The sequence below is a fragment of the Salmo trutta genome, unplaced genomic scaffold (assembly GCF_901001165.1).
Source record: "Salmo trutta unplaced genomic scaffold, fSalTru1.1, whole genome shotgun sequence".
Classification (NCBI taxonomy): domain Eukaryota; kingdom Metazoa; phylum Chordata; class Actinopteri; order Salmoniformes; family Salmonidae; genus Salmo; species Salmo trutta.
Window position 1 is genome coordinate 437,363 of NW_021822266.1, and position 22,054 is coordinate 459,416.

Below are 22,054 nucleotides of genomic sequence, written 5' to 3' on the forward strand. Positions count from 1 at the left end.
GTAGAGCCAGGTGTTATTAACCCCCTGGACAGGACGCTAGTCTATTGTAGAGCCAGGTGTTATTAACCCCCTGGACAGGACGCTAGTCTATTGTAGAGCCAGGTGTTAACCCCCTGGACAGGACGCTAGTCTATTGTAGAGCCAGGTGTTAACCCCCTGGACAGGACGCTAGTCTATTGTAGAGCCAGGTATTAACCCCCTGGACAGGACACTAGTCTATTGTAGAGCCAGGTGTTAACCCCCTGGACAGGACGCTAGTCTATTGTAGAGCCAGGTGTTAACCCCCTGGACAGGACGCTAGTCTATTGTAGAGCCAGGTGTTAACCCCCTGGACAGGACACTAGTCTATTGTAGAGCCAGGTGTTATTAACCCCCTGGACAGGACGCTAGTCTATTGTAGAGCCAGGTGTTATTAACCCCCTGGACAGGACGCTAGTCTATTGTAGAGCCAGGTGTTATTAACCCCCTGGACAGGACGCTAGTCTATTGTAGAGCCAGGTGTTAACCCCCTGGACAGGACACTAGTCTATTGTAGAGCCAGGTGTTATTAACCCCCTGGACAGGACGCTAGTCTATTGTAGAGCCAGGTGTTAACCCCCTGGACAGGACACTAGTCTATTGTAGAGCCAGGTGTTAACCCCCTGGACAGGACGCTAGTCTATTGCAAAGCCAGGGGTTAAGCGTCACTTAAATACATACATAAACCCCAGCTCCCAACATGGCAAAGTAGCAATTTGACCAGTCTCATGAATTTTCTATTTCACCTTTATTTAATCAGGTAGGCCAGTTGAGAACAAGTTGTCATTTACAACTGCGACCTGGCCAAGATAAAGCAAAGCAGTTCAACAAAAACAGAGTTACACATGGAATAAACAAAAGTACAGTCAATAACACAACAGAAAATCTATATACAGGGTGTGCAAATGGAGTAAGGAGGTAAGGCAATAAAATCGGCCATAGTAGTAGTCCCCCAAGGTGTGTGAAAACGCAGCCTGATAACAGGTCAGGTTGAAAAGGACTGAAGATTTACTGGTGGACTCAGAAGAAAAGCCATTTAACTCTCAGTCCAGACAAAGCTGAACTCCAGTTAACAGTTTAGCCTGTTAATCTAAGGAGCTAGGCCAAGTCCCAAATGACACCCTATAGGGCTCTGGTCAATGAAGTGCACTATATAGGGCCTAGGGTGCCATTTGGACTGCACCACAGAAATACCACTGTTTAATGGCTAGCTAATACCTTAAGCCCTGCTGACTTCCAAACATCCATCTACCACTATCAGTTGGTGGCTGAGCAGAGCCACAGGGCCACAGGGTTGAGGAAAACAGAGGTGTCATTGTGAATGGTCTGGGAAGTGAAATAATCCCACGTTGTGCTGGCACCACAAAGACCCGTCTCCATACAGACCCGTCTCATTCCAAGGGCACTAAACACCATGTGGTCTCATGACACAAAGCCAGCCAGGAAAAGGCATTGCTATTAACGTTACAGACTTGTTTTGCCACACAGCTCATCATCGTGATCCACCCTAGTTGTCAGTTGATCCTCTGTGGGAGGTTTGTTCAGTGTTGAATGTAATCAACGACAGACAAGGCCTGACTGCCGCATCTGAGAGCTGTCAAAGCTCGATTTGACTGAAGACAGTTTCAACCAGATTCTAGAGTGTTCACTCACTGTTCTAGAACAGAGGTTCCCAAACCTTCTCCCATTCAGGCTCCCTTGCCAGCATTGGGGAACAATCCCCCTGCACGCCCAGCACATCTATTTAATGGCCACAAACTGTTTACGCCCCTTTCGTTGCTAGACAATTTATTTTTGCAGGTTAAAAGCTTATTTCCGTCAATTCTACAAACAAAGAAATCATGGTGTACTGAGAAAATTCAGTTTTGAAGCTAATTTTCTTGCAATTCCATACATTTTGCCATGGCTAATGTGTATTCATGTGATATTTGAGTGACTAACATTACTACAAAATCTATAAGCAAAAAAAACTAGCAAAAAAACATTAGCCAACATGGGCTAGCTGATCAGGAAATTAGTTATAAGTGGCAGGTTGCCTAGTGGTTAGAGCGTTGCGCCAGTAACCGAAAGGTTGCTGGATCGAATCCCTGAGCTGATAAGGTAACAATCTCTTTCTGCCCTGAACAAGGCACTGTTCCCGGTAGGCCGTCATTGTAAATAATAATTTGTTCTTAACTGACTTGCCTAGTTAAATAAAAGTTAAAAATAAATAGCTCTAAGAAATGCAATGACTGACAAGAGGAAAACTGATGCACATCCCAATTTCAAAACATTCAAGATGAACCTGGACTGAGTTTCACAGTTTGGGAACCACTGCTCAAGAATCTAGTGAAATACAGATCAATTCAAGCAGGTGCTACGACTGATCACGCTCTCCGTAGCCGATGTGAGCAAGACCTTTAAAACAGGTCAACATTCACAAGACCACGGGGCCAGACGGATTACCAGGACGTGTTCTCAGCATGCGCGGACCAACCTCTCCCTGACTGAGTCTGTCATAGCTACACGTTTCAAGCAGACCACCATAGTACCTGTGCCCAAGAAAGCGAAGGTTACCTGCCTAAATGACTACCGCCCCGTAGCACTCATGTAGGTAGCCATGAAGTGCTTTGAAAGGCTGGTCATGGCTCACATCAACACCATCATCCCAGAAACCTTAGACCCACTCCAATTCACATACCACCCCAAAAGATCCACAGATGATTGCACTCCACACTGCCCTTTCACACCTGGACAAAAAGAACACCTATGTGAGAATGTTAATTGACTACAACTCAACACCATAGGCCCACGAAGCGCATCACTAAGCTAAGGACCCTGGGACTAAACACCTCCCTCTGCAACTGGATCCTGGACTTCCTGAAGGGCCACCCCCAGGTTGTAAGGCTAGGCAACAATACATCTGCCACATTGATCGTCAACATGGGGGCCCCTCAGGGGTACGCGTTTAGTCCCTTCCTGTACTCCCTGTTCACCCACAACTGCATGGCCAAGCACGATTCCAGCACCATCATTAAGTTTGCTGACGACACAACAGTGGTAGGCCTGATCACCGACAACAATGAGAGCCTATAGGGAGGAGGTCAGAGAAGTGGCAGTGTGGTGCCAGGACAACAACCTCTCCCTCAACGTCAGAAAGACAAAGGAGCTGATCGTGGACTACAGGAAAAGTAGGGCCGAACACGCCCCCATTAACATCAACAGGGCTGTAGCGGAGCAGGTTGAGAGCATCAAGTGTCCACATCACCAACAAACTATCATAGTCCAAACAGACCAAGACAGTCCTGAAGAGGGCACAACAACGCCTTTCCCCCTCAGGAGACTGAAAAGATATTGCATGGGTCCCTAGATCCTCAAAAAGTTCTACAGCTGCATCACCACCTGGTATGGCAACTGCTCGGCATCCGACCACAAGGCGCTACAGAGGGTAATGCGTACGGCCCAGTACATCACTGGGGCAAAGCTTCCTGCCATCCAGGACCTCTATACTAGGTGGTGTCAGAGGAAGGCCCCCCAAAAATTGGCAAAGACCAAGTAATAGACTGCATTGTTGGTTAATGGCTTGTAAGTAGTTCTCTTTAGCCCATGTCATTATGAATCACAGAATTAATCAATAAATTGTTCTCTACAATATTACAACCTTAATCTGCTTGTACTTAAGTGTTGATTAAATGAGAACGTTAGTTTGATGTGACCTTCGCTAGTTTTGATCGCCCAGCTCTAGGATGCATCTCGTCCATATTTCGGCATTTGTAGATGTAACATTGGGAGGCGTTTCTGCGCTTTGGATAACTGATACCCTCATCATTTTCATCTTCCAGATCTGTGGCTTTTATTCCTCTAACACTAATCAATCAATGTTGCGAGGGGCCGTTTCTATGTCAATTTATACAACGGGTGGGTCTAAACAGCATTTCAGCCTGGATCTACGCCACAAATTAACACCTGCTAAATCCATGACCTTAAAATGCCTATTTGTCTCGGGAGTATATATTGTGGAAGGATGAAATTGCATGAACAAATTAATCAACGTTAATAAAAACATGTCAATCATTATTTGAACATGTTCCTAACCCGTTGTATAAATGCCCTCGAAGCCAGTGTTTGGAGTAAAGTAGACTCTGCACACCACCTGCCCTCGACTACAAGCATTTCGCTACCCTCGCAATAACATCTGCTAACCATGTGTATGTGACCAATAAAATGTGATTTTATCTCGGGCCTAACACCACCAGTGCCAATATAGTCTCATCGGGCATTATCATTTAATTAAAAAGGTTAGACTGAAATGCACAATGAAAACATTTTTTTCTGGGAAGGGTATATACATCTAAATTCAGTCTTAACGTTCATTAATATATAGGCTCAATTTTGTTTTGTATTCCCGGGATTTCGTTTAGAAAAATGTCAATGTTATCACACAGGAACATACAGGCACCATGTAGGTTGTCATTTAGCGCCGTTCTGACCTCGGTCCGAGCAGCGACACAGGTCTCTCTCTAGAGCAGCGACACAGGTCTCTCTCTAGAGCAGCGACACAGGTCTCTCTCTAGAGCAGCGACACAGGTCTCTCTCTAGAGCAGCGACACAGGTCTCTCTCTAGAGCAGCGACACAGGTCTCTCTCTAGAGCAGCGACACAGGTCTCTCTCTAGAGCAGCGACACAGGTCTCACACACACACGTCATCTGTCGGTGACTAATCACATAGTTAAGGTAACGCAAATTTCAAGGGGGATGTTAAATAATGTCACAAGATAGAAATTCGCCAGACATGGGCTCTCGGCTTGTCAGCTGAACGTTTGTCACATTTAAAATAACCTTAGGGACAGCTTTGTTGGGTAGCCAGCCAAATACACAGCTAGCTGTATGCTAGCTACAAACACCTTTCATCAATTAGCGGTATCATCCGTTAAAAGCTAGTTAGCCAAGCAATAATGTTAGCTAAAAGGCCAATATTAGACTGCATAACTAATTGTTAGTGTAGATAATGTTAATTATCTAACATTACAAACCATGTAATGCATGGCTTGGTTAATTTGCTCAGATTAATGATTTCATTTTCACTAATCCTCCTTCGCTAGCATAGCTGGTTAATTGTTAGCATTTCGAAGGCCGTTGACAAGCGAACGACAGCAGTCAAACACACGACGACGTTAACGTCACCTAATTCAGGAACAAAAGCTTGTCAAGTCGAAATTAGGATAACGTTACTTACGAGTACGTTGGCGCTTTTGTTGTCTCCCTCTGCCATAGCTAGCAGTTGTTTAGGTTTACGATGTTTAAGGTTTCGGTGATGTTTCAAAGGCAAATTTAAAACGACCCAGGGGCGCAGCAGACGCTTCCCTCTCTTTGTGGATTTTGCAGTTCACAAACCAACCGTTAAACGCCTGGCAGGATGGACTTATGAACAACAAAAACCCGTCATGGCTAAAGGCTTTATGGGTAATGTAGTTCACGCCCCTTTTCTCGGCATTGCCCAAAATAAAACTACTCGGCTGACATTTATGACCCAATTCATTTTAAACCAATAAACCGTTTGTTTCGCAGGAGGAAACTCCTACCACCAGGAAATTAGTAGAATGAGCAATAATTTAATTGGTGAACCTCTGACCAATTTTACAAATCACTTGATTGATTAGGTTTAGCTTAAATGGAATTGGATGATTAATTTAATATCAGTCAGGCGTTTGGACCACTGACCACTGCTGAAGTCCTCAAGGTTCTCTGTGTTACATTTCCCCCTCACTGACTGGATATTGATTGGCTGCTAGCCCAGTGAGCTCATTCACCAGTCTATAACCATTACCCGATAGTCTGAGGTGGATTCCTTTCCTTGGCCAAGTCCCAAACTGTACCCTATTCCCTTGGTCAGAAGTCTGGGACACAACCCTCAGTCTCTTTTAGACCACTGAAAACCGTTAGCCAGCTTTCTCCAGCAATCCTATTTCCACATCAGTGTAAATACCAGATTGTTGAAAACAGTGTGGATCTCATCCAAAGCAGCGAAGTACATGCACCTTTCAGTCTGTGTAGTTATGAGAGTATGGGACGTAGAAAAACAATGGAAAAGTGTACGGAGAGGGTAGAGTCCTAAAAAATGTTCTTTCCATGATCCATTTTCTATGTACATGCAGTTCATATGTTCAGTTTACAGTATCAATCTTTCCACCTGGAGAAATAATTCTAGAACGAAATTACTTTTACTGTATTTTCATTGGCATCACCATACAATGAAAAATATATCAGCCATCTTATCATCAACATTAAAAAAATAGTTTAACACAAATACATGGGGCTCCCAAGTGGCGCAGCGGTCTAAGGCACTGCATCTCAGTGCTAGAGGCGTCACTACAGACACCCTGGTTTGAATCCAGGCTGTAACACAACCGGCCGTGATTCGGAGTCCCATAGAGCGGCACACAATTGTCGTCCGGGTTTGGCCGGTGTAGGCCATTAATATAAATAAGAATTTGTTCTTAACTGACTTGCTTAGTTAGTTAATACATGGGTGTATTTATTTTTATTATGTTTTGTATTTGCAGAACATATGCAGAGACGGAAACAGACGACCATTTTAAATGCAATTTTATTTCAAACTAAATCCAATAAAACATTAAGAAATAGAAGTTTCTCACGACCATCAAAAAACATCCACTATTCCTTTACTTATCTATTGTAATTATTTCTCCCACTAAAAAGGTAAAACTAGAGGGTCAGTTAGTAAGGATCAGTAAAACACAAGCTGGGGGAGTATACATCCCATATTAGGAAGGAAGGGTACTACTACTACTACTCACTCACAGGCAAGGCAGCAAGTCAAAAAAAGGAATCAATCTAGTCTAAAGCTTTTCTATTTTATAAACAAGGGATAGGCAGGAGAGAAGCCTACAAATACAACAGATATGAATAAAGATTCACATTGAAGAAAAAGGATTATACATGGATTTCTCTCAGGTCAAGGCTTGCATTCCAAATGGCACCCTATTCCCTATTTAGGGCACGACCTTTGACCCATATATGTCTCTGGTCAAAAGTAGTGCACTGTATAGGGGATATGGTGCTGTTTGGGACGTAGACCAAGGTTCAGATAGTAACTAGCTAGAACTTTGCCCACTTTGTTATCCTTTCTCAGTCAATCCCGAAATCTTAACTCCCCTAAAAAAAAAAGGTAACTTCAGACAATAGGATTAGTTAACTTGAGGCACATCGTTACGCAGTGCCGAAACATATAAATAAAAAGAAAAAGCCACACGACTGAATCTTCTCCCCCCAAAAAAACATCTCCACTTGATAATCCATTTTTAATGTCAAACTTGTGTGATACACAATTTCTAAAGAGCTTTGTAAAATAAGTATTTTTTTCTTCAGTTTTAGAATAAATGTTTTAGAGAAGAAAAAAAGAAAAAAGACAGTCTGATTACACTTTTATTTCCTGGAATCATTTTCCCATCTCAGGCTTGGATGGAGTCCATTGAGCCAACAGATTCTTCCCTTCCCCCCCACTCCACACCTGCCCAATCACAACTCACGCAGCTCAGTCGCTGGCCAATCAGAATCACTGTACCATCAGGGAGGAGATTGGTTTAAAAACAGGCGCAGCCAATCAGCTCTTCAGACCACACCTGGCAAAGCCTCCTGTTTCTCCGCCCCTTTAAAATGAGGTCCAAACCCAACGGCATTGCTGGGTAAACCAGCTCAACTGTTAAAGGGGGGGTTGTCATCGGTGGTAACAGTGAGTGGAGGGTGGTGGTGGTTTTCATTAGGGGAGGGTAAAGGTTATTCAAAACATAGGGTAGAGGGGGAGGGCCTTATCACCATACCTTCCCTACCAATTCCTCTGCTCCCCTTCCTGTCCCAGACAGACCCCCCCACCCGTACAGACAAGCAGAGTGGTCAGATCTGGCTGCAGACAGACTGCAGAGTGACCCTTTAGCTGGTTGTGTTAGCTTGGTCTATTGCCAGGTGGCAGGTTGGGTGGGACTGGGTTTAGCCAGCCAATCAGCCAGGCAGAGACAGACAGCTCTAGTGCTGCTACGGTACAGGAGTAGGGGTTCCATGGTGGACCCCTAGGAGGTTATATCGGGGTGGGGGGAGTATCTTGACCCCCCCCCTCTCCCCCTCCTTCCCCATCAGCGTGTGGCACGGTTCGGTGCTGCTGCTCCAGTGGCTCCTCCTCTCCTTCCTTCACCCCCCAGGCCCAGACAGACACACCTAACCCTAACCCTGCCAGAACAGGGCAGGTACGTATCCGGGTGTCTGGTCTGGAGGTTGGGTTGGATGTCTAACCCTCCCTCTGCGAGGCTCTGTTGTGTGCTGGAACCAAAGAGATGCACCACAGGGAGACACCATTCACACCCAGGCTGTCCAGCCCTCGTACAGCTGGGACAGGTTGTCCACATTGGTGGCCTCCTTTATCACACAGTCCACCTGGAGAGGAGAGGGAGAGAGGGGAGGTGGGGAGACAGGTAGGGGAGAGAGGGGAGGTGGGGAGACAGGTAGGGGAGAGAGGGATGGAGTAGGAGAAGAGGAGAGAGAGAGACCGGGATAAGGCAAAAGAGGAAAGTGTAGTCAGTGTGTAGCTGGCTGCTCAGTTGATAAAGCAGCGTGTTGCTACCTGCTCAGTGTGTAAAGCAGCGTGTTGCTACCTGCTCAGCGTGTAAAGCAGCGTGTTGCTACCTGCTCAGTGTGTAAAGCAGCGTGTTGCTAACTGCTCAGTGTGTAAAGCAGCGTGTTGCTACCTGCTCAGTGTGTAAAGCAGCGTGTTGCTACCTGCTCAGTGTGTAAAGCAGCGTGTTGCTACCTGCTCAGTGTGTAAAGCAGCGTGTTGCTACCTGCTCAGTGTGTAAAGCAGCGTGTTGCTACCAGCTCAGTGTGTAAAGCAGCGTGTTGCTACCTGCTCAGTGTGTTGCTACCTGCTCAGTGTGTAAAGCAGCGTGTTGCTACCTGCTCAGTGTGTTGCTATCTGCTCAGTGTGTAAAGCAGCGTGTTGCTACCTGCTCAGTGTGTAAAGCAGCGTGTTGCTACCTGCTCAGTGTGTAAAGCAGCGTGTTGCTAACTGCTCAGTGTGTAAAGCAGCGTGTTGCTACCTGCTCAGTGTGTAAAGCAGCGTGTTGCTACCTGCTCAGTGTGTAAAGCAGCGTGTTGCTACCTGCTCAGTGTGTAAAGCAGCGTGTTGCTACCTGCTCAGTGTGTAAAGCAGCGTGTTGCTACCTGCTCAGTGTGTTGCTACCTGCTCAGTGTGTAAAGCAGCGTGTTGCTACCTGCTCAGTGTGTTGCTATCTGCTCAGTGTGTAAAGCAGCGTGTTGCTACCTGCTCAGTGTGTAAAGCAGCGTGTTGCTACCTGCTCAGTGTGTAAAGCAGCGTGTTGCTACCTGCTCAGTGTGTAAAGCAGCGTGTTGCTAACTGCTCAGTGTGTAAAGCAGCGTGTTGCTACCTGCTCAGTGTGTAAAGCAGCGTGTTGCTACCTGCTCAGTGTGTAAAGCAGCGTGTTGCTACCTGCTCAGTGTGTAAAGCAGCGTGTTGCTACCTGCTCAGTGTGTAAAGCGGCGTGTTGCTACCTGCTCAGTGTGTAAAGCAGCGTGTTGCTACCTGCTCAGTGTGTAAAGCAGCGTGTTGCTACCTGCTCAGTGTGTAAAGCAGCGTGTTGCTACCTGCTCAGTGTGTAAAGCAGCGTGTTGCTACCTGCTCAGTGTAAAGCAGCGTGTTGCTACTAACTCAGTGTGTAAAGCAGCATGTTGCTACCTGCTCAGTGTGTAAAGCAGCGTGTTGCTACCTGCTCAGTGTGTAAAGCAGCGTGTTGCTACCTGCTCAGTGTGTAAAGCAGCGTGTTGCTACCTGCTCAGTGTGTAAAGCAGCGTGTTGCTACCTGCTCAGTGTGTAAAGCAGCGTGTTGCTACCTGCTCAGTGTGTAAAGCAGCGTGTTGCTACCTGCTCAGTGTAAAGCAGCGTGTTGCTACCTGCTCAGTGTGTAAAGCAGCGTGTTGCTACCTGCTCAGTGTGTAAAGCAGCGTGTTGCTACCTGCTCAGTGTGTAAAGCAGCGTGTTGCTACCTGCTCAGTGTGTAAAGCAGCGTGTTGCTACCTGCTCAGTGTGTAAAGCAGTGTGTTGCTACCTGCTCAGTGTGTAGTTACCTGCTCAGTGACACTCATCCTCCTGTTGGGGTCTACGTCTCTCCCCTCCAGCTTGGCTTTCACCCTCTTCCACACGCTCACCGCGTACGAGTTCCTCTCCTGGACAGCTGCAGCACACACACACACCACCACGTCAGAGTCACTACACACAACCACCACATCAGATTTGGCATGGGTCCCCAGATCCTCAAAAAGTTCTACAGCTGCACCGTTGAGAGCATCCTGACCGGTTGCATCACCGCCTGGTATGGCAACTGCTCGGCATCTGACCTTAAGGTGCTACAGAGGGTAGTGCGTATGGCCCAGTACATCCCTGGGGCCAAGCTTCCTGCCATCCAGGACCTATATACAATAGGCGGTGTCAGAGGAAAGCCCAAAAAATTGTCAGACTCCCCAATCACCCAAGTTAGACTTTTCTCTGCCCACCGCACGGCAAGCGGTACTGGAGCGCCAAGTCTAGGATCAAAAGGCTCCTTACCAGCTTCTACCCCCAAGCCATAAGACTGCTGAACAATTAATCAAAATGGCCACTGGACTATTTACGATAAAGAGAGAGGGGGGGGGGTGTTATGTTGTACACTGCTGCTACTCGCAGTTTATTATCTATGCATAGTCACTTCACCCCTACCTACATGTACAAATTACCTCAACTAACCTGTACCCCTCCACACTGACTCGGCACCGGTACCTCCTGTATATAGCCTCTTATTGTTATGTTATTGTGTTACTTTTTATATTTTATATCCCGAGTGGCGCAGCGATCTAAGGCGCTGCATCTCAGTGCTTGAGGTGTCACTACAGACACCCTGGTTTGAATCCAGGCTGCATCACAACCGGCCGTGATTGGGAGTCCCCGTAGGGTGGTGCACAATTGGCCCAGCGTCGTCCGGGTTTGGCCGTCATTGTAAATAAGAATTTATTCTTAACTGACTTGCTTAGTTAAATAAAATAAAAAAATATATATACACACATATTGATGTCACTTATTAAATCCACTTAAAATCAGTGTAGATGAAGGGGAGAGACAGGTTAAATAAGGATTTTTAAGCCTTGAGACAATTGAGACATGGATTGTCTACAGTCGTGGCCAAAAGTTTTGAGAATGACACAAATATTAATTATCACAAAGTCTGCTGCCTCAGTTTGTATGATAGCAATTTGCATATACTCCAGAATGTTATGAAGAGTGATCAGATGAATTGCAATAAATTGCAAAGTCCCTCTTTGCCATGCAAATTAACTGAAAAAAACAATTCCACTGCATTTCAGCCCTGCCACAAAAGGACCAGCTGACATCATGTCAGTGATTGTCTCGTTAACACAGGTGTGAGTGTTGACGAGGACAAGGCTGGTGATCACTCTGTCATGCTGGTTGAGTTTGAATAACAGACTGGAAGCTTCAAAAGGAGGGTGGTGTTTGGAATCATTGTTCTTCCTCTGTCAACCATGATTACCTGCAAGGAAACACGTGCTGTCATCATTGCTTTGCACAAAAAGGGCTTCACAGGCAAGGATATTGCTGCCAGTAAGATTGCACCTAAATCAACTATTTATCGGGTCATCAAGAACTTCAAGGAGAGCGGTTCAATTGTTGTGAAGAAGGCTTCAGGGCACCCAAGAAAGTCCAGCAAGCGCCAGGACCGTCTCCTAAAGTTGATTCAGCTGCGGGATCGGGGCACCATCAGTACAGAGCTTGCTCAGGAATGGCAGCAGGCAGGTGTGAGTGCATCTGCATGCACAGTGAGGCGAAGACTTTTGTAGGATGTCTTGGTGTCAAGAAGGGCAGCAAAGAAGCCACTTCTCTCCAGGAAAAACATCAGGGACAGACTGATATTCTGCAAAAGGTACAGGGGTTGGACTGCTGAGGACTGGGGTAAAGTCATTTTCTCTGATGAATGCCCTTTCTGATTGTTTTGGGGATCCGGAAAATAGCTTGTCCGGAGAAGACAAGGTGAGCGCTACCATCAGTCCTGTGTCATGCCAACAGTAAAGCATCCTGAGACCATTCATGTGTGGGGTTGCTTCTCAGCCAAGGGAGTGGGCTCACTCACAATTTTGCCTAAGAACACAGCCATGAATAAAGAATGGTACCAACACATCCTCCGAGAGCAACTTCTCCCAACCATCCAGGAACAGTTTAGTGATGAACAATGCCTTTTCCAGCATGATGGAGCACCTTGCCATAAGGCAAAAGTGCTAACTAAGTGGCTCGGGGAACAAAACATCGATATTTTGGGTCCATGGCCAGGAAACTCGCCAGACCTTAATCCCATTGAGAACTTGTGGTCAATCCTCAAGAGGCGGGTGGACAAACAGAAACCCACAAATTCTGACAAAATCCAAGCATTGATTATGCAAGAATGGGCTGCCATCAGTCAGGATGTGGCCCAGAAGTTAATTGACAGCATGCCAGGGCGGATTGCAGAGGTCTTGAAAAAGAAGGGTCAACACTGCAAGTATTGACTCTTTGCATCAACTTCATGTAATTGTCAATAAAAGCCTTTGACACTTATGAAATGCTTGTAATTATACTTCAGTATTCCATAGTAACATCTGACAAAAATATCTAAAGACACTGAAGCAGCAAACTTTGTGGACATTAATATTTCTGTCATTCTCAAATCTTTTGGCCACGACTGTATCTGTGCCATTCAGAGGGTGAATGGGCAAGACAAAATATTGAAGTGACTTTGAACGGGGTATGGTAGTACGTGCCAGGCGCACCGGTTTGTGTCAAGAACTGCAACGCTGCTGGATTTTTCACGCTCAACAGTTTCCTGTGTGTATCAAGAATGGTCCACCACCCAAAGGACATCCAGCCAACTTGACACAACTGTGGGAAGCATTGGAGTCAACAATGGGCCAGCATCCCTGTGGAACGCTTTCAACACCTTGTAGAGTCCAAACCCCGACGAATTGAGGCTGTTCTGAGGGCAAAGGGGGGTGCAACGCAATATTAGAGAGGTGTTCCTAATGTTTTGTACAGTCAGTGCTCTACTGTTGTACTATATCAAATAGGGTCCCATTTGGGACAGTTGGGCAGCAGTCTATATGGAATAGGGTCCCATTTGGGACAGTTAGGGTAGCAGTCTATATGGAATAGGGGGCCATTTGGGACAGTTGGGCAGCAGTCTATATGGAATAGGGGGCCATTTGGGACAGTTAGGGTAGCAGTCTATATGGAATAGGGGCCATTTGGGACAGTTAGGGTAGCAGTCTATATGGAATAGGGGGCCATTTGGGACAGTTGAGCAGCAGACTATATGGAATAAGGTCCCATTTGGGACAGTTGGGCAGCAGACTATATGTAATGTAAATGTCCCATTTGGGACAGTTACGGTAGCAGTCTATATGGAATAGGGGGCCATTTGGGACAGTTAGGGTAGCAGTCTATATGGAATAGGGGGCCATTTGGAACAGTTAGGGTAGCAGTCTATATGGAATAGGGGGCCATTTGGAACAGTTAGGGTAGCAGTCTATATGGAATAGGGAGCCATTTGGAACAGTTAGGGTAGCAGTCTATATGGAATAGGGGGCCATTTGGGACAGTTAGGGTAGCAGTCTATATGGAATAGGGTCCCGTTTGGGACAGTTAGGGTAGCAGTCTATATGGAATAGGGTCCCGTTTGGGACAGTTAGGGTAGCAGTCTATATGGAATAGGGTCCTATTTGGGACAGTTAGGGTAGCAGTCTATATGGAATAGGGTCCCATTTGGAACAGTTAGGGTAGCAGTCTATATGGAATAGGGGGCCATTTGGAACAGTTAGGGTAGAAGTCTATATGGAATAGGGGGCCATTTGGGACAGTTAGGGTAGCAGTCTATATGGAATAGGGTCCCGTTTGGGACAGTTAGGGTAGCAGTCTATATGGAATAGGGTCCCGTTTGGGACAGTTAGGGTAGCAGTCTATATGGAATAGGGTCCTATTTGGGACAGTTAGGCAGCAGTCTATACGGAATAGGGGGCCATTTGGGACAGTTAGAAGAAGCAGCAGTACTGCTGCCTAATTATACACATTGAATTGGAGGTGAGGGGTCGTACCTCGTCCCGTCTTGGGGTCGCGTACAGCCCGTTTGGGGCTGGGATTCAGACCCTTGCTGGTCATCGTCTGAGCGCTGGGTGGGGTGTCCGCCGGGGTGCCAAGGTTACGGGGGAGGAGCTTGCGTGAATTCTGGGACATTGAGTCCGTCTGAGTCTTCACACCGCTGCACCTCACCGCTGGGGGGGGGGAAAAGAGAGAGAGAGAGAGAGAGAGAGAGAGAAAGAGAGAGAGAGAGAGAGAGAGAGAGAAAGAGAGAGAGAGAGAGAGAGAGAGAGAGAGAGAGAGAGAGAGAGAGAGAGAGAGAGAGAGAGAGAGAGAGAGAGAGAGAGAGAGAGAGAGAAAGGAAAGAGCAAGACAGAGAGAAAGATCGTAAAGAGAAGAGAACGGGAGAGAGTAATCATTGCCTGTGAGCTCTGAAGCAAGATGCCATTTTTAATCATTCTGGTATTTAACACAGGTTATCACATTAAACAAAGGGCCCCCTATTCCCTATGTAGTGCCCTACTTTTGACCTAGGGCCCATAGTAGTGCACCACATTGGAAGTAGGGTGCCCTCAGCCAGGGTAGCGCACAATAAGGGCGGTGTAGTTACCTGCAGCGAAGCTGGTCTGAGCCGTAGAGGTGGGGCTGGAACAGTCTCCACCCCTCTCTGTCACCAACGGAGACGCAAAGCCAACCAGGCCGTTATACACACTGAAGACAGAGAGAGACAGAGGGACAGGGTGGCCACTGTCAGTACAGGTAGGGGTGTTTGTAGCTCATTCAGGGTGTGTGTGTGTGTGTGTGTGTGTGTGTGTGTGTGTGTGTGTGTGTGTGTGTGTGTGTGTGTGTGTGTACCTGGTGCTCTGTGTGTGTAGCTCCTTCAGGGTAGCAGGTATCTCCTGCAGTAGCTCCACCCCCTCCTGACTGGCCCCTCCCCCTCGGGGCTGGCCCGTTGCCTGGACGACAGTGAACAGCACGATCTGCACGTTGTCCTGCCACGCCTTGTACTCCAACAGGAACTGGCGGACGCTGCCCTCGTAGGTCACTTCCTCCCCCTCCGCCAGCGCGTTCTCCTCGTCCTACGGGAGAGACAGAAGAGAAAGACATTTCACTGGTTCATCTACAGTCAATGAACTAAGTAGACCAGACCCAGCTGTTATCTGGTTCATCTACAGTCAATGAACTAAGTAGACCAGACCCAGCTGTTATCTGGTTCATATTATACAGTCAATGAACTAAGTAGACCAGACCCAGCTGTTATCTGGTTCATATTATACAGTCAATGAACTAAGTAGACCAGACCCAGCTGTTATCTGGTTCATATTATACAGTCAATGAACTAAGTAGACCAGAACCAGCTGTTATCTGGTTCATATTATACAGTCAATGAACTAAGTAGACCAGACCCAGCTGTTATCTGGTTCATCTACAGTCAATGAACAAAGTAGACCAGACCCAGCTGTTATCTGGTTCATATTATACAGTCAATGAACTAAGTAGACCAGACCCAGCTGTTATCTGGTTCATATTATACAGTCAATGAACTAAGTAGACCAGACCCAGCTGTTATCTGGTTCATATTATACAGTCAATGAACTAAGTAGACCAGACCCAGCTGTTATCTGGTTCATCTACAGTCAATGAACAAAGTAGACCAGACCCAGCTGTTATCTGGTTCATATTATACAGTCAATGAACTAAGTAGACCAGACCCAGCTGTTATCTGGTTCATCTACAGTCAATGAACTAAGTAGACCAGACCCAGCTGTTATCTGGTTCATCTACAGTCAATGAACTAAGTAGACCAGACCCAGCTGTTATCTGGTTCATATTATACAGTCAATGAACTAAGTAGACCAGACCCAGCTGTTATCTGGTTCATATTATACAGTCAATGAACTAAGTAGACCAGACCCAGCTGTTAATCTGGTTCATATTATACAGTCAATGAACTAAGTAGACCAGACCCAGCTGTTATCTGGTTCATATTATACAGTCAATGAACTAAGTAGACCAGACCCAGCTGTTATCTGGTTCATCTACAGTCAATGAACTAAGTAGACCAGACCCAGCTGTTTTTTGTTATAGTAAACAGCCTGATGAAAGACATCTTCACTTATCCACCATCTTTGCTACAGTATGGGGGCCACGCAGGGACAAACAGAGTGGGCGGAGGTCAGATCAGTTAGGAAGGTGTTTCTAACAAATAAATCATTGTGAAAGTTGCGTAGTGGATTGCTGAGAGTATCATGCATCTGTACATCTGTCTCCCTGTTTGTGTCACTGCCCGTACCTTAGCCATGGCCGGCAGCAGGTGGTGTGTGTATCCATCTCTCTCTGTGTGTGTGTGTGTGTGTGTGTGTGTGTGTGTGTGTGTATCCATCGCTCTGTGTGTGTGTCTCCCCCGTACCTTGGCCATGGCCCTCAGAAGGTGTTTGACGTCAGCCAGCTGGCGGTTGTGATTGGACAGGATGCCCTTGATGCTGTCCACCAATAGCTGCAGTGATTCCGTGGCGACGTCCAGCTGCTGCTCGCGCTCCTCTTGCACAGCCCCCTGGGTAGCCAGCTCCTGACCCAGCTGCTTCTGGGCACAAGCTAGCCAATCAGGGCTGCCGATGGGCAGCTCCAACACCGGGCTCTGAGTTTGAGGAGAGATGGGAGAGTAAGGAAAGTCCCAAATGGTACCCCTATATCAGCCCTGTCCCTGGAGAGATACCCTCCTGTAGGATTTGGTACCCCTATATCAGCCCTGTCCCTGGAGAGATGCCCTCCTGTAGGATTTGGTACCCCTATATCAGCCCTGTCCCTGGAGAGATACCCTCCTGTAGGATTTGGTACCCCTATATCAGCCCTGTCCCTGGAGAGATGCCCTCCTGTAGGATTTGGTACCCCTATATCAGCCCTGTCCCTGGAGAGGTGCCCTCCTGTAGGATTTGGTACCCCTATATCAGCCCTGTCCCTGGAGAGGTACCCTCCTGTAGGATTTGGCACCCCTATATCAGCCCTGTCCCTGGAGAGGTACCCTCCTGTAGGATTTGGTACCCCTATATCAGCCCTGTCCCTGGAGAAGTACCCTCCTGTAGGATTTGGTACCCCTATATCAGCCCTGTCCCTGGAGAGGTACCCTCCTGTAGGATTTGGTACCCCTATATCAGCCCTGTCCCTGGAGAGGTACCCTCCTGTAGGATTTGGTACCCCTATATCAGCCCTGTCCCTGGAGAGATGCCCTCCTGTAGGATTTGGTACCCCTATATCAGCCCTGTCCCTGGAGAGGTACCCTCCTGTAGGATTTGGTACCCCTATATCAGCCCTGTCCCTGGAGAGATGCCCTCCTGTAGGATTTGGTACCCCTATATCAGCCCTGTCCCTGGAGAGGTGCCCTCCTGTAGGATTTGGTACCCCTATATCAGCCCTGTCCCTGGAGAGGTACCCTCCTGTAGGATTTGGTACCCCTATATCAGCCCTGTCCCTGGAGAGGTACCCTCCTGTAGGATTTGGTACCCCTATATCAGCCCTGTCCCTGGAGAGATGCCCTCCTGTAGGATTTGGTACCCCTATATCAGCCCTGTCCCTGGAGAGGTACCCTCCTGTAGGATTTGGTACCCCTATATCAGCCCTGTCCCTGGAGAGGTACCCTCCTGTAGGATTTGGTACCCCTATATCAGCCCTGTCCCTGGAGAGGTACCCTCCTGTAGGATTTGGTACCCCTATATCAGCCCTGTCCCTGGAGAGATGCCCTCCTGTAGGATTTGGTACCCCTATATCAGCCCTGTCCCTGGAGAGAAGCCCTCCTGTAGGATTTGGTACCCCTATATCAGCCCTGTCCCTGGAGAGGTGCCCTCCTGTAGGATTTGGTACCCCTATATCAGCCCTGTCCCTGGAGAGGTTCCCTCCTGTAGGATTTGGTACCCCTATATCAGCCCTGTCCCTGGAGAGATGCCCTCCTGTAGGATTTGGTACCCCTAGATCAGCCCTGTCCCTGGAGAGGTACCCTCCTGTAGGATTTGGTACCCCTATATCAGCCCTGTCCCTGGAGAGATTCCCTCCTGTAGGATTTGGTACCCCTATATCAGCCCTGTCCCTGGAGAGGTACCCTCCTGTAGGATTTGGTACCCCTATATCACGCCTGTCCCTGGAGAGGTACCCTCCTGTAGGATTTGGTACCCCTATATCAGCCCTGTCCCTGGAGAGGTGCCCTCCTGTAGGATTTGGTACCCCTATATCAGCCCTGTCCCTGGAGAGGTCCCTCCTGTAGGATTTGGTACCCCTATATCAGCCCTGTCCCTGGAGAGGTGCCCTCCTGTAGGATTTGGTACCCCTATATCAGCCCTGTCCCTGGAGAGATTCCCTCCTGTAGGATTTGGTACCCCTATATCAGCCCTGTCCCTGGAGAGGTTCCCCTCCTGTAGGATTTGGTACCCCTATATCAGCCCTGTCCCTGGAGAGGTGCCCTCCTGTAGGATTTGGTACCCCTATATCAGCCCTGTCCCTGGAGAGGTACCCTCCTGTAGGATTTGGTACCCCTATATCAGCCCTGTCCCTGGAGAGGTACCCTCCTGTAGGATTTGGTACCCCTATATCAGCCCTGTCCCTGGAGACATTCCCTCCTGTAGGATTTGGTACCCCTATATAAGCCCTGTCCCTGGAGACATTCCCTCCTGTAGGATTTGGTACCCCTATATTAGCCCTGTCCCTGGAAAGGTTCCCTCCTGTAGGATTTGGTACCCCTATATCAGCCCTGTCCCTGGAGACATTCCCTCCTGTAGGATTTGGTACCCCTATATCAGCCCTGTCCCTGGAGAGGTTCCCTCCTGTAGGATTTGGTACCCCTATATCAGCCCTGTCCCTGGAGAGGTTCCCTCCTGTAGGATTTGGTACCCCTATATCAGCCCTGTCCCTGGAGAGGTACCCTCCTGTAGGATTTGGTACCCCTATATCAGCCCTGTCCCTGGAGACATTCCCTCCTGTAGGATTTGGTACCCCTATATCAGCCCTGTCCCTGGAGAGGTGCCCTCCTGTAGGATTTCTCTAACCCCGGTTGTAACTAAGCTGATTCAGCATATCAACCAGCTAAAATACTTGAAATCAGATGTGCTAGACTAGGCTTGGAGTGAAAACCTAGTGTCAGAGGGCAGTGTGTCTGCTGGTTTCTGGCATTTCCTTTCAATGTGTGTCCAATTAACACGTAAGTACTCACCAGTCTGTGCAGCAGCTGTAGCTAGGGGTCAGTACTCACCAGTCTGTGCAGCAGCTGTAGCTAGGGGTCAGTACTCACCAGTCTGTGGAGCAGCTGTAGCTAGGGGTCAGTACTCACCAGTCTGTGGAGCAGCTGTAGCTAGGGGTCAGTACTCACCAGTCTGTGGAGCAGCTGTAGCTAGGGGTCAGTACTCACCAGTCTGTGGAGCAGCTGTAGCTAGGGGTCAGTACTCACCAGTCTGTGCAGCAGCTGTAGCTAGGGGTCAGTACTCACCAGTCTGTGCAGCAGCTGTAGCTAGGGGTCAGTACTCACCAGTCTGTGCAGCAGCTGTAGCTAGGGGTCAGTACTCACCAGTCTGTGCAGCAGCTGTAGCTAGGGGTCAGTACTCACCAGTCTGTGCAGCAGCTGTAGCTAGGGGTCAGTACTCACCAGTCTGTGGAGCAGCTGTAGCTCTATGGAGGAGACGGAGGTGTTGAACTGGGCAGCGTAGGAGCAGGTCTGCTGGCACCTCTTCAGCAGCTCAAACAGAGCAGAGTCCATGCTCAGGGCCTCAGGGGTCCGCATCCGCAGACCCTCAAAGTTCAGTATGGTACTGCACAGGAACGTCACCTGGGAACAGGAAGAATATCTTTCAGTACGGTACTGCACTGCACAGGAACGTCACCTGGGAACAGGAATAATAAAGTTGAGGAACGTGAACTGGTAGTGGGAATAATAAAGTTTAGATAGATATATATTTAAATAGCTCTCCAGGGCCAGGCTTGAGGAACACACAGTTACTGTCTTTAACAGGGCCCTGGTTAAAAGATGTGAACTAAACAAAGGTTTTCCATAAGCGCCGTTTGTCGGCTAAATAACACATTGTAAACCGGCTACTTTTCTACTTCGTAAATTAACTAGGCTTCTTTTTATTCAAAAGTTTAAATTCGCTAGTCAGACATGCCCGTTTAGCCTTCTCCCGCTAGAATGACCGATATGCATCTTCTAGTGTTGATAGGACAGTCGCCTGTCAGTCACAGAGCGAGCGATGGCAGGGAAACACTGGCGTTTTGTCAATCTGTTCTCTGTCCCGCCTCCAACAAGCGGCGTTACACCAGCGTTATAGCGGTGGTTGGATGCGCTCAAATTTCTATTCACGGAGGAGGGAGAGCATGATACATCTTCATTGTCTGGTGTGAATGAATTTACACGTCCTGTTTACATGGTAACGAAGAGTTCAAATCCACTTATTGTTTTGTGGCATTTCATTAGGATCCCCATTAGCTGTTGTGAAAGCAGCAGCTACTCTTCCTGGGCTCCACACAAAACATGACATAATAGAGAACATTAAATAGACAAGAACAGCTCAAGGACAAAAATGGTACATAACCTACATATCAATACACACACAACAAATATCCAGGTCAAATAGGGGAGAGGCGTTGTGCCGTGAGATGTTGCTTTATCTGGTTTTTGTTTAAAACCACATTCCTTACAGCTTAGGGAACGATTTGTACCAAATATAAAGCTCTTGGTTCAGGACCAGTTTATTACTGGTCACCTATTCCTAAACAGACTGCAGCTCCCCTATTCCTAAACAGAGTGCAGCTCCCCTATTCCTAAACAGACTGCAGCTCCCCTATTCCTAAACAGACTGCAGCTCCCCTATTCCTAAACAGACTGCAGCTCCCCTATTCCTAAACAGACTGCAGCTCCCCTATTCCTAAACAGACTGCAGCTCCCCTATTCCTAAACAGACTGCAGCTCCCCTATTCCTAAACAGAGTGCAGCTCCCCTATTCCTAAACAGAGTGCAGCTCCCCTATTCCTAAACAGAGTGCAGCTCCCCTATTCCTAAACAGAGTGCAGCTCCCCTATTCCTAAACAGACTGCAGCTCCCCTATTCCTAAACAGACTGCAGCTCCCCTATTCCTAAACAGACTGCAGCTCCCCTATTCCTAAACAGACTGCAGCTCCCCTATTCCTAAACAGACTGCAGCTCCCCTATTCCTAAACAGACTGCAGCTCCCCTATTCCTAAACAGACTGCAGCTCCCCTATTCCTAAACAGAGTGCAGCTCCCCTATTCCTAAACAGACTGCAGCTCCCCTATTCCTAAACAGACTGCAGCTCCCCTATTCCTAAACAGACTGCAGCTCCCCTATTCCTAAACAGACTGCAGCTCCCCTATTCCTAAACAGACTGCAGCTCCCCTATTCCTAAACAGACTGCAGCTCCCCTATTCCTAAACAGAGTGCAGCTCCCCTATTCCTAAACAGAGTGCAGCTCCCCTATTCCTAAACAGAGTGCAGCTCCCCTATTCCTAAACAGAGTGCAGCTCCCCTATTCCTAAACAGACTGCAGCTCCCCTATTCCTAAACAGACTGCAGCTCCCCTATTCCTAAACAGACTGCAGCTCCCCTATTCCTAAACAGACTGCAGCTCCCCTATTCCTAAACAGACTGCAGCTCCCCTATTCCTAAACAGACTGCAGCTCCCCTATTCCTAAACAGACTGCAGCTCCCCTATTCCTAAACAGACTGCAGCTCACCTATTCCTAAACAGACTGCAGCTCACCTATTCCTAAACAGACTGCAGCTCACCTATTCCTAAACAGACTGCAGCTCACCTATTCCTAAACAGACTGCAGCTCCATTAGATGTGGTGGCTGACATGTAGATGGTTGAATCAGCAGCATACATGGACA

At 47.7% G+C, this 22,054-nt stretch overlaps 2 protein-coding genes across 2 annotated transcripts in view; both read right to left on the minus strand.

Moving 5' to 3' along the window:
* LOC115181502 (ADP-ribosylation factor-like protein 6-interacting protein 1) overlaps nt 1–5,385 on the minus strand; it is a 23,743-nt gene extending 18,358 nt beyond the window's left edge. Inside the window, exon 1 of the mRNA XM_029743419.1 lies at nt 5,234–5,385. Coding sequence (XP_029599279.1) covers nt 5,234–5,269 — 36 coding nt within the window. The 5' untranslated portion in view covers nt 5,270–5,385. The remainder of the gene's footprint in view (nt 1–5,233) is intronic.
* Nucleotides 5,386–6,586: 1,201 nt separating this feature from the next.
* Nucleotides 6,587–22,054, minus strand: part of LOC115181491 (serine/threonine-protein kinase SMG1-like) — an 84,251-nt gene continuing 68,783 nt past the window's right edge. The window contains 7 exon segments of the mRNA XM_029743405.1: nt 6,587–8,445; nt 10,150–10,256; nt 14,191–14,367; nt 14,784–14,884; nt 15,029–15,252; nt 16,584–16,811; nt 19,800–19,979. Coding sequence (XP_029599265.1) covers nt 8,368–8,445; nt 10,150–10,256; nt 14,191–14,367; nt 14,784–14,884; nt 15,029–15,252; nt 16,584–16,811; nt 19,800–19,979 — 1,095 coding nt within the window. The 3' untranslated portion in view covers nt 6,587–8,367.